A 12,760-nucleotide genomic window follows, 5' to 3' on the forward strand; every position below is an offset into this window, starting at 1 on the left:
GCCAACAAATTTTGGCTTTTATGGCCACAAAAATTCTCCAGGGGAGCATGCCCCTGGAACCCTCAAAGCCCCCCCCCCCCCCAGATGTGATCTCACTACAAATATTTGATAAAACTTGAGAACTCTGTTTTAAACTAATAACAATCGTCATGGGCGGTGCTAAGCGTTGAGCGGGGCCACGGTGCCTCTGCAAAATAGTCTCGGGAAGGAACTTGTTTTGGTGGAACATGTGTACGTTCAAAAGTTGTTTTAGTCGTGCAACAGAAAACTCAGATTGGACAGATCTACAGATCAGTCTAGCTAGCTGTCTGGATTTACCCTGCAGAGATCTGAGGAGCAGTTAACCATAGTCCTCAGAAATCCACCGGAGTTTAGAATTACAACACAAAGAAAGCGGAAGGTAACGGGACATCCAGCCGAAATGGACATACGGCAGAATTTCCGGCAGCACGGGAGCAATCCCGGAAGTGGAACGTCATGGATATGGACTAAGTTTATTGTAGTAGTCGTTGCTGCATGCTCTGCAGCGTTTTCTTCAGTTAACGGTCACGACCCGTAATAGTGAAAACAAATAACTGAAGTGAACGTTCTGTCACAAAACTATGTTGTTATGTATCATTGCACATTTTTAAGTGGGTATATGGAATTCTGGAGCTTTCTTAGTGGGTATACAGCGTATATCTGCGTATCACGTAGACTATACCACTGGTCTTTACCAACTCCTGAGGGAAATATCTGACTCTTTAGCCTCTAAGTGCCTGTCTGACGTTTGGTGCTGAAAAAGTAGCATACAATGGGTCTGTCAGTGTTTTTTCCTTCTTCCTGAAAACAGCTGCCTGCTGCGCGTGGCTGGAAATAAGGTTGATGAGAATGGTAAAGTGTCCGGTATACCCGCTGCAGCCGACCTGTCGTGCGCCAATGTGACGTCATTGGAGCGCCGTAACTATTTATACTCGCGCATGGAGGTCGCGACACTAGTTGCAGTCTTCTCCTGAACAGAGGTGGCGCTAATGAGCAAAGGCTACCGACTTTGCTATTTCTACGGACTAGACGAAGAAGAAAAAGGTAAACAACGACAGAACTGGCAGCAGCATTGACGTCAATGCTTCGATTTGATTCGATTACCTACTTTGTAGGATCAAGCCTTTCATTCACCATAAAAGAACTCATCTTAACCCAGTAAGTTTACAAGAGAGACTTGCAGTCACTCTGAGAGTCCTGGCATCCGGTTACCCTCGAACTCGTCCATGCTTCCTGTTTCCGCTTTGTCGCGCGCCGTTAAAAAAAAATAGAGCTTAAAATCCTGGCACGCCAGCGAGATCTAGGTCATTTTGACGTCACATTGGCACGCGCCAGGTCGGCTACGGCGACTGTAAAAAGGCCTTAGGACTGAACCAAAGCAGCTGCCCAGGGAAACAATTAGCTAAAAGATGCGAAATCTCTGTAAAGAGCTGAGGGGAACTCCAGGGTAGAGTGATATTTCTCAGGGTTTGTTACTCTGAGCAACCCCTTATACATGGTCATATGACCCATTGTTCATATCAATATATTAATTAGTGCAATATATTTAATTAAGTAGACTGAAACAATTTTAATCAGTGATTTCAGTAGAGATATTAGTCTAGGTGTGTGTTATAGTTTATCTTAAAGACTGGAAGACTGGAAGAGAACAGCGTATCGCGTCTTTCATTAGATTGTTTAAACATTAACATACACATACAGTATGTTTCTATATGTGACTCCACGTTAATAACATAAGCACGCTTTGTAGGGGTTGCACAGGGGTTTTACTACGTGTTTCTCAAGTTCTCTGGTTTTATACTGGCTTTCATTTTTAGCAGAGAGCGTACATCAATAGGTTCAAATCAGTCAGTGTACATGAAAGAAACATAATCACCTGAGCAAAACATAAAAAAGGCCTATTAATTAAAAATCAATCTCAATCAAGTCAAAAGCGAAAAGGCTAGAGAAAATAAAGTCAAAATTTATGAGCAGCATACACGGGGAGATTTATCAAAACAGCAATTTCCTAGATACAGTATATCTCTACGCATCTTTCTTGCAACTTCACTACACTTTTTTCAGTGAGGAAAAAAACTATTTAAAATCGTTCATAAACCAAACAAAGGAAGGCTTAGAATATTTCCACTTACTACAATGGTTATGCTATTTACCAATGAAAACAATCATATTGACCGAGTCAGATATAAATGATTTGTAGTACACCCTGCACACTTGCACAACACAAGCGTGCCCCATCATCCCCTATCCAATTACCAGCTTGCCTCTCCTATTTGTCTCATGCTGAGAAGAGAGTCCAGCTGTGTGTGTGTGTGTGTGTTTGTGTGTTTGTGTGTGTGTGTTTTCTGTGTAGTTGTTCCCTTTGCATGTGCTGTAGTAAACGGGTCAGTGCGTCTCCTGGGTGAGCTGGACTAAAGTCTGCTGCTCACTGACCTGAGGCTGCATGTCTGCACAGGACTGCGGGTGGTGAAGTGACCTCAGATTGCAGCTTGGTTAGAGGGAGAGGCAAAACAAAGGCATGAATATGTCCAAGTCTGCCCTGAGCTCTGGTCACACCAGGCTGCATAAAGTCAAAGTCCTGGATTTAGAATTCCTCAACTTTACATTATTTATATGTATTTGTATATTGTCCTTTTCTTAAACATAATTGGTGCATGCATTCCATGAAGGGTAGAGTAGCAGCATGCTAGAGTTAGCATAATATGAGATGCAGACCCAAATGTCATGGGTGATTACCAACTTATTTCTGAGCTTCTTGTGCTATCTCAGGTTTCTTCTGTTCGTAAAGCTTCACTAAGCAATATTTGTTGAATCAAATGAATCCCTGTAATATAAAAAGGTTGTAGTGTCAATCCCAATGAGAATCAAACATTGTCTACTCTTGGTCGCCTAGCGACAACAGGACATTAGCAGCACCTGCAGTCCTCCATCGGTGGTTAGAAGTCCAGACTGCAGAAAGAAAAATACAGATCCAGCCTTAAAGATGCTGTGGCCAGTGAAAGCAGCTTTGTATTGCTTAGTACTGATTTCCTAAGATACACATCAGATGGATGACTGAGAAACGCGACAGTAGGAAAAGCACAGGTGTTCAAAAAAGATGAATGGCTGAATTCCACTTTGGTGCTTCAGTTTCAGGGTCCTGGTATTGGGCATGCTGTCTCAATGTCACAGCTTACTGGGACTCTTCAACAGACACAGACACAGACACACACACACACAAACACAAACACACACACACACACACACACACACACACACACACACACACACACACACACACACACACACACACATAATTGTCACATGATCAAAAAGAGACTTGACTTTAGACAACATACAGTACATATTACCTAGCAATCGTCATTGCACATCTGTATATGACACAATACCAAAGAAAATAAGACATGATTGTCCGCAGGATCCTTTTTAAATTGGTCTGAAATAAAAACTATAACTGCTATAGCATTCATTCTTTTTGCACCAGAAAGCAAAGGCTTCTGTCTTTCCTGTCACCACGTTGTACGCTCGCGACGATGTCATCACGTTACGTGACGTCTGGTCTAAAGCGGGCTGATAACTAGCAGTGGCGACAGTGTATTTTTCTGTAATGGGAGATTTTTGTTTTCATGATTGTTGTTTACATGATCCTGTACAAAAACGATCTAAAACAAAACAGCTAGAGCATTCACTCTTTTTCAGCAGAAAGCTAAGGCTTCTGTCTTTCCGGTCATGACGTTGTACGCTCGTGATGACGTCATAATGTTACATGACGTCCAGTGCAAAACAGCAGGCGGACCATTTCTATTGCAAAACGCCTTTACACTCTGCTCATAAACATTAGTATATCACAAAAACTAAAATATAAATATAATTCCAAAAATATACAACTAAAAGGTACATATTTCAAGTGTTAAGGAAAGTGTTGTTCATGTTTCTACATTTAGAAATATTTTGTGTATTCATTTAGTAAAAATTGATGGAAACACATGTCCGATTTTGATATTTTTTCATTTATGACACCATTTTAATACTTATATTAGTTATTATGGTGTATTGACTAGCATAACCTTTTAGCTTAGGTTGTACTGATTTTGGGGGTATGAAGCATTTGAAGATTCTCCAGGAAATGACATCACAATAAGCAGACATACCAATTCAGGCACTAGAGGACCTTTGGCAGAGTTCAAAGGGTTTAATGGAATAGTTTTTTGTTTAGATTACTAACGATTTTACCAACAAAAATGAAAACCAAATAACATAGAAATGGATTCAACAGACATAATATTACACATCGCTACACATAATTTATATGAAGAATGAATGTGGACTTTTGTCGACCGCAAGAGGTTTTCTAAGAAGACGAAAATGGCAAGATGGCAGTTTGATCTTTGAAGCTAATAATACAATTTGTGGGTTGCAAAATCACTTTTGTAGGAGGTGTTGCGTGTAATAACACACCAAATTAAAAGCACATGTGAGATAGCACACAATTTGAAAATAAAAAAGCAAATAAAGAATGCAATTATCACATTTGCCTCACTCAAAGAAGCACATAACTCAAAATGCTCAGGTGCTTTGGAAAGAAGAATACCCTGAGGATTCTCACGCAGCCACATATTAGCATTCCCTGTGATGTGAAATGTGATAATTGTATCAAGTCACTTTTCCATGAAATTTGAGATGTGCTACATAAATCTTTTGTGAGCAGTTAGATTAAATGATCACATACTGTACTGTAGTTTTTCTAACCATGAAGTGTTTTCCTAATTGTTTTTAAGCTGGTGGCTGAGTTGGAAGAACTATTATACCTAGCACTTCATTTCAGAGAATTCCACCCTTCTTGCTTCAATAAAAACCAGCTCCATTTTTCTGCAAAAGTGCTGCCTATTCAAAAATAATGCCAGTTCTCAAATGATTACAGGGACAAAGCCCTTATTCCTGACTGCAGCAGCCTGCTCCATCTCAAAGACATTCAGACAGCAGTCTCATTTGAAATGGCTTGTCATAGCCTTCATAGGAACATTACCTGTTTAGCTAATGAATGGCTCTGCTGATGATCCAGCTCCTATGTGGTGACATGTTTTTCTCCACTTGGTTCCACAACAGCAGCTCATCACTTCAGCAGCACAAAATGTTCAGCTGCATGTCGTCAATATCACAAAGTGTGATGGTGAAGTGTTTTCTCCTCACTTGCAGTGAAGTGCAATAACTGATCAGGGTTTGGGGAAGATAGAGCCACCCTCTGACCATTTACGAAGCTAAATAGTTTGTTTTCCCTGGACTATTTGGTCCAACAAATATTATATTGCATTTGTTGCAAAACATTTTTAGTATGGTTGTCAATCTATTACAATTTTTTAATCGTAATTAATCGCAAGAGTGTCCTAGTTCACTCGCGATTAATCGCAAGTTAATAGCACATTTTTTTAATCTGTTTTAAATGTACTTTAAAAGCTTTTAATGCTCAAGTGGTAATTAAAGGTGCTCTAAGCGATGTTGGGTGACGTCACTTCTTGTTGACGTTCAAAGTATTGTCAAACAAAACGGAGGCTAGCTTGCCTCTCCCTCCTCCTCATCCCGTCCCCTCCCCCTCCCTTCTGCACACTAACCCCCCCAACCTCCACCCCCAAATCAAAACACTGTTATGTTTCGTGGTGCAGGTTGGCGCAGTTTGCTTCTGTTTCCATTTGTGGAGCCTGGGCTGTCTACAAAGACCGCATTTTTTTTACAGTGTGTTCAGGGGACAGGCAGCTAGCGGATAGTGAGGAGATGTTTGCTGTATGTGACAAAAAATGTTGTAGCCTAAAACACGCGTGATATCGCTTCGAGCACCTTTAAGACTCAACGTACTCGGGTGGTAACTCAGTTCACATCAACAGTAACAATTAGTGCTGTCAAACGATTAAAATATTTAATCGCGATTAATCGCATTAATGTCATAGTTAATTCGCAATTAATCGCAATTAATCGCACACAGCGAAAACAACCACTGGATGGGAAAAGGGTATTTTACAATAACTTGGAATGCACCACAAGGCTGGCGAGGCTGAGTCTGTGTTTTTCAGACAACGGCAGCTACAGTCTGGTGTTGTGTCGGGCGTTTAGCTGTCAGCATTTTAACCGTGTTTACTCCAGCTGCTAGCTAACAGTAGGTTAACGTTAGATGCTGCTAAGTTTAGTGTTGACTAGCGTCCTGTGCGGCGATGTTTCAGTTCCCTCTAACGTCCGTTTTCGGGAGCATCAGAGAGAAGCGCAGGCATTGAAGTGGCACCTAAATAAGGCACCGAAATCCGCATTGCTATTCGGTCCGGTAGATAACGGTCGTTAAGGCAGTATTAGCACTGAGTCTCAGATGGATGACATTTTCCCATTCAAAACGGCGATTTTTGCCGAAAAACGACTAGTTTGCAGGTATGTACTACTCTTTAGCCGGCTCGCAAGCCCAAACAAGTGTGTCTGTTGTTTCATTTCCGGTCTAGCTAGATCCGGTGTGGTGTTGTTTTTCTAATGTTACTAGTTGTTGCAACAGCATGTGGAAAAAAACAACAAAGTTTGCTAGGCCTTTGTTGTTTAGGCCAAAAAAAAGAAATTGACGGCGTTAAAATGGGTTTGTGTTAACGCTGTTAATAACGCGTTTAACTGACAGCACTAGTAACAATACATGCAGATAACTTAAGTCTTGTGGAGAGAACCATCTGGAAGGGCCTTGATACTCAACTTGCCATTCAGAAGACACTTTTCTTTATCAATTTCTGCGAAAAGGAGCTTTGTTTCTGCTAGCCATCCAGTCCCGTTCTGCCGTCTCATCTCCGCAGAAGGCAGAGTGTTTGTTTTCTCCTATACTAGAATGTATCTGTGGTGTAGCCAGACCTATCTCCATAGTGCTGTGGCCATTTGTCCTTACCCTTGTTTTTTATATTAGTATATATATATATATATTACATTAGTATTGCAAGTTCTTAGCAACACTGGTCCGCTGCCAACTGGTCAAACTGTGCAGCCTCTGCTCAACCCGTACGGCGGGCCGCAGCAGCCTCTTATTTCAATACAAACACAGGCTAATCAGAAAGCACGTAAAGCCATCGAACACCTCTTTTTTTCCTCATCACATTTGGAAGTCTATCGGTAACGTTAACAGACAGTGTGTGACTCTAAAGGCTGTTTTATGCTTCTGCGTCAACTCCACGCCGTAGCTACGGCGTCGTGACCCTTTCAGAGTTCTGCGTCGGGGTTGCTTTCCAACAAAATGGTACTCAGAACGGCAAACCCCATAGACTGTCGTGCTAAAATATATAAAATATCTTATTTGTTTAGCCTTTTCTTGCTTAGATTTTGTAAAAATATCGAAAAATAGACACAGTAAAATCCATTGACCTAGTTACTGTAACCAGAAAATAAGTCTGAGGTTATTTGCGAGGTGTCTGCCAGCCAGTTTATGTTAGCAAGCAAACTTTAGCTCAACTGCCCACAAAGTACTGCTTGCTGGCGAAGTGCTAATTTCAAAACGTTACTGACATATAGACACTTTACAAACGGATAACCCCGTCATTGTAACCAAAATATGTCTGAGTTTATTTGCAAAGCTTATGTCAGTGAACTAGCATGTTGCTACTCCCCACAGTAGGCTGCTTGAAACACCGACTATCAACACACAGGACGAGTTGACCAATCGCAGTCCTTGCGGTCTGTGTCGCCTGGACGCAAAGTTCAAAATTTTTGGAGGTGCACGTTGAGTTACAGCGGAGGGCTCGGAGAGGGGTTCGCGGCGACGCAGAGGGTTCCGCGGTGGTACACCATCGATTCGACGCAGAAGCGTAAATCAACTTTATGATGGGAAGCCCAAAAAAGAAAAGGGAAAGGTGGTGCTGAGAAGGTCAGACTCAAAAGGAAAAAAAGGGATTGTGTTACTGTGCTGTGTGTTGTTCATTTATTCATTCATTTTCTCAGTTCCACACTCCAGTGAGTTAAGGTCTTTTGCCTTTGTAGGGTAGTACTGTTAGGGAGCAAATTATTGTGTGCTGTGTACATTATTTGTGCAGTTTTAAGATCAACTAGAACACTGAATTTTAAAGTGTGTGTTAATAAATAGTGCGTTGGTTGGTTGGTTTGCTAGCTAGTTGCTGACTTTGTCTGTCTGTGTGTCGTTTGGTGCTGGCTGCGAACCTTAAAGCCAGGACTGTAGGGTCCTCTGTTGGTATGTGATACAGTTAATCAGTGATTTGATCCAGTATTCATACAAATGGAGCTCAGCTCAAGTTCTTTAAGGAAGACTTCTAAAACATAATCACTTTCTCTCTCCTCTAAACGGATCAGCTGTAGCGGCCATGAAAATCACGAGCCAATCACTGCATGACATCCCCGTTTTAAACCTGTCTCTCTCTGCTGCTCAGTTGTCATTTCAGGATAAGAGCACAACCCTCCTCCTCCCCTTGCTCCTCTGGTCTTCATCACACACGGCTCCTGGGTCCTCATCCGGCAGACCACTACCGACTGCTCTTCGGTTTTTGTTTCCAGGCTCCTCGCGCCACCATCAGTGTCTAGACTCCTTCAGGGGATTATCTTTCGGCTTTCTACCCCTTTAAAAAATTTATATTTTTTAAATAACGATTTAAGTCTAATCTCCAAAGACTGTACATTTCAAATCATGCATATGTACAATAAATCTTTGCATATCTGCAACGAAGTCTCTCCTGATTGAAATATTGATTGTAGCAGCTTAAACAAACAACTTTAGCATGAAAGAAAAAAAATAGGATTGTTGGCAGCGTTGTGTCCTCTCTCATAGATTCATCCATTCGTTCCTTGATCCTGACTGCAGCCTATTTGAGTGTTCCAACATGTCCTTTGTAAAGGGGGAGCCCGTGGCTGCTCCTCTGGGGGAGCCTGTTGTGAACAAGTGGAAAATGACAGGTTCCTGTCTGGTGTTTGCCAGCCTCTATCGTCTCTGTCTGGTCATCCAGAAGAAAAACCAACATGCAGCACATCCCACTTTAAAGTGACGGTGACAGGGACAGGGACAGGGATAAAGGAGGGGGGGGGAAGGAAGGACTGGAGGGAGTTCCGTTCCCTGCCTGGTTTCCTGTACGGGTCAGTCCATCCACACGTGAATGCACACCTGACAACATTTTTGCTTGGTCTTGCTTTCTTTCGTGGGTTTTCCCTGTCTTACCTATACGTCGAAGAATTGGTAATTCATGCATAAGTCTGCGTTATGAAGTTCTTTATACAATGTCTTGGACATTTTTATTTCTTTCTAATCTTATCGTCTCTTCGAATCTTGACAATAGTATTATTAATCTTACTTTACTCTCTTGAGGTATGTACTATTTGTGTTCCATTTGTCTGGGAGCCTTTTTATTTATTTCTGACATCTATCATTGTTCTTAACTTGAATTGAACTGTGTATAGTCATTGCCCGGCCCTCGTGTGTTACGTCTGACATTCTGTCTGCTGTTTGTCTGCAAACGTTTTTGATCTGTAGACTGTTCAAACCGAATTGACCTTTGGGATAAATAAAGTTGTTTGAACTGAACTGAATCTTCTATATTATTCCTCTTTCTCCCCTCACCTGTCCTTGCCTTCTTCTCCCTGGAGGATGCTTTTGAAGTGCTGGCGGAGAGCTATGAATTCAACGAGATGGAGGGTCAATGCCTGGCGTTCAGGAGAGCGGCGTCTGTCCTGAAGAGTCTGCCCTGGGTGGTGCGGAGCCTGGGGGCCACTCTGGACCTGCCCTGCCTGGGGGAACACACCAAGGCAGTCATGGAGGTAAAGTAAAGCCCAGAGCCTGCATGCTGACAGCCAGTCCATCTGTATTATGTTTGGAATGAAACATCAGTGTTTAATTTGGGCAACCATGCTAGTTTGATTTTCTGAAACCATACCCTGTGAATGCAAAGTTTTCAGAAGCAGACTCTCAAATTTCCTTACGAGGAGAGTTTTCAAATCCGTCTGCGTGTGCACGCAATAAATGAATGCGACGCTTACAATGATGGATTACCTCTCTCACCTCACAACTTCCAGGTCTCTCTGACTTTTTTCGTACCGTTGTGAAATGATCTGTGGCTGCCTTGAAGGGGGAAAGTCAATCTAGACACTTTGGCAAATGCATTGGAAAATGGTAGCAGTAACGCTAAGTATATGTGATGTGATTAATGAGCTACAACACCCAAAACAGGACGGTTGTTTAATGTAGCAGTGAACTATAGACTGTGTAACAGAGAAAAGTGACTATGATGGTAACACAGTCCACTTTGATAATGAAAGCCATACATCTTCGTAGCAAATTTTCCTGTTGGTGGGTGTCTCAAATTGGTTTATGTCCCCCTCACTTGGGTGTTTTCAACTTTTTGCTCCTTCCCAAAGGATGGCAGCCATAGTCAGCTTGGATTCACAAATAAATAAATATCACGCAGTGGAAACCAGTCGAGTGAAACACACCGACACTTCCGGGTCTCAGAAATAATGGAGCAACACCAGATTTATGGGTTTTCCTGGTTTCTCACATTTTAAGAGAAGGCAAACAATATGAGCAGCTGACATACAGCGAGGCCTTGATAAGAGAGAGAGAGAGGGATGACACCTTCATGGATTTGAAAGTTAGCAGCCGTTAAATCACATATAAGTCCATATATTCCGTATATATACACAATACATTTAAATTGCAGGCTAGTAAAGCAGTGGTTTTTCTTTTACTTCCTATATTTGGGTCGGCTCGCGTTCTTAGCAAACTGAACTCTAGTGCGCTTGGAAGTAAACCAAGACCCCTGTTTTCCAGTGGTGGAATGTAACCAAGTACCTTACTTACTTAAGTACAAATTTCAGATACTAGATAAACTACCCAACAATATGTCGGCCTACAAGTCCAGCTGAAATGATTAGCCGATTGGTTAAACTCTTAGCTGATTGACAGGACTGTTTGGATCGTTTCCAGTTTCTAAAATGTGAGGATTTTTCTGCATTGAGTACTTTTACTTGTAATACTTTAAGTACATTTTCCTCATGATACTTACATACTTTCACTTAAGTAACATGTTCAATGCAGGACTTTTACTTGTAAGAGAGTATTTTTACAGTGTGGTATTAGTACTTTTACTGAAGTAAAGGATCTGAATACTTCTTCCTCCACTGCAGTTTTCAAGCAGACCAGAGTTTGTTGGAATGAGCTTTCGCACCACTCCAAACGAACCGGACTATCTAACCAAACGCTCCAGGGTTCGGTTAGAATGGAACAAGTTTGAATTATTTATTTATTTTGCCGTTTTTATGTTGTGACTCCGTGTAGCCGTTAGACAGAGCCGTTTCTTCCTATAGGCGGACTATGCGGATGCATAGGGCCCCCCGCAGCCACTTAGGGGGCCCCCAAGCTGCAAGATCAGCCCGTTCAGCCTCAGAAATAAAATGACCTTTTGTAGCCACTAGCAAGTAGCCTTCTTTGCTCTAAAAAATACAAAAATACATGTTTGAGGAAAATCCTGCATCTGTTGCATTTATTGATGTATAGAGGAGCCTCATTGTTAACTTTTTTACTATCATTTTCTGTAGGCTTAAATTGCTTAGGTCAACTTGAGATGTTTAATTTGACAAAATAGGGGCCCCCAAACAGCATCTTGCATGGGGTCCGCTAGAAAGCTAGAAACGGCCCTGCCGTGTAACTGTTGTTACACAATGTAACTGTTGTGAATCCAAACTGACTACAACTTTAGAATTTAACATTCTCGTCCCCAGGAGAACATTTAGAGCTGGGTGAACTATAGAATTTACACCAGACACAAAATGCATAAAACAGACATAATATAAATATGTAAAAGAAATGCTGAAATCCACCATGCAGGCTCACATAGAACAATGCACTGTACATCAAGCGGCATTGCATAAAATCATACAGCCATTATCATTCAACCATCAGCCGACTCATCGTGTGAAAAAAATGGAGCTGCTGTCCTCTGTGAGGGCGGCAAGTTTCAAACGTTTCCTCATTTGATAGAGTGAATATTTCATACTTTTTTTTGGAATATTCCTTCAAACGTTTTGCCGTTTTAGTGCTCTGTCAAGAAGAATGTAGCTGAATCTTTCTTCTTCCAAAATGAATACCAATCTGTACAAATATGCTTTCAGCGGAAACCAAAATGGTGTTTCATCTTGCAGAACACATTTTGCTGTGAGTTGTTGAAGGCTAAAAAAAAAGAAAAAAAAAAAAAGAAAAAATCCAATCATTCAAAAAGATATCAAAAATAGTTTCTGAAATTTGAAGTCCTAGACAGCTAACACAACTTGCCACACGCATGAGCAAACACACTGACAGCCATCACACCGGTTTATCTCGACTTTGGGAGGAGGCGGGAGGGGGGGGGGAGAAGTCTTATTGGGTCACTTGGCAATCATCCCCTCACCTAGAGTCGTGCTCGGGGCAGAAATCATAGCAAGTTGTCAGGGGAAGTGCCGAGAAATGTTTGCTCGGAGAGAACGCAGAGTCCCTGTCGGAGAACAAGGTGAGCGCTGCAGTCCAACTTTCTGACACATTAAACCTAACAGACACACGGCGGGTTTCAGAGCAAGTTTCAAAATATGTCAAATCTGTCAGCGCTGAGGCAGATTCATTAAACAAAGTAACACAAACGTCCCAGGAGACTGAATTAGGCTGGCTGTGAATGACCTCTCCCTGTTGTTGTTCTTATGATTCAGACGCACACCCAGCGGTGAGAGGTTTTGAGTTTTATTTTCTCCCCGCTAGGTTGTCTCT

General features: G+C 41.8%; 1 protein-coding gene across 1 annotated transcript in view; it reads left to right on the forward strand.

Moving 5' to 3' along the window:
• dntt (deoxynucleotidyltransferase, terminal) overlaps window positions 1–12,760 on the forward strand; it is a 123,103-nt gene that overhangs the window by 27,316 nt on the left and 83,027 nt on the right. The window contains exon 4 of the mRNA XM_078273788.1: window positions 9,616–9,786. Within this exon, the coding sequence (XP_078129914.1) occupies window positions 9,616–9,786 (171 nt within the window). The remainder of the gene's footprint in view (window positions 1–9,615; window positions 9,787–12,760) is intronic.

Source organism: Sander vitreus, chromosome 17 (genome assembly GCF_031162955.1).
Source record: "Sander vitreus isolate 19-12246 chromosome 17, sanVit1, whole genome shotgun sequence".
Taxonomy (NCBI): domain Eukaryota; kingdom Metazoa; phylum Chordata; class Actinopteri; order Perciformes; family Percidae; genus Sander; species Sander vitreus.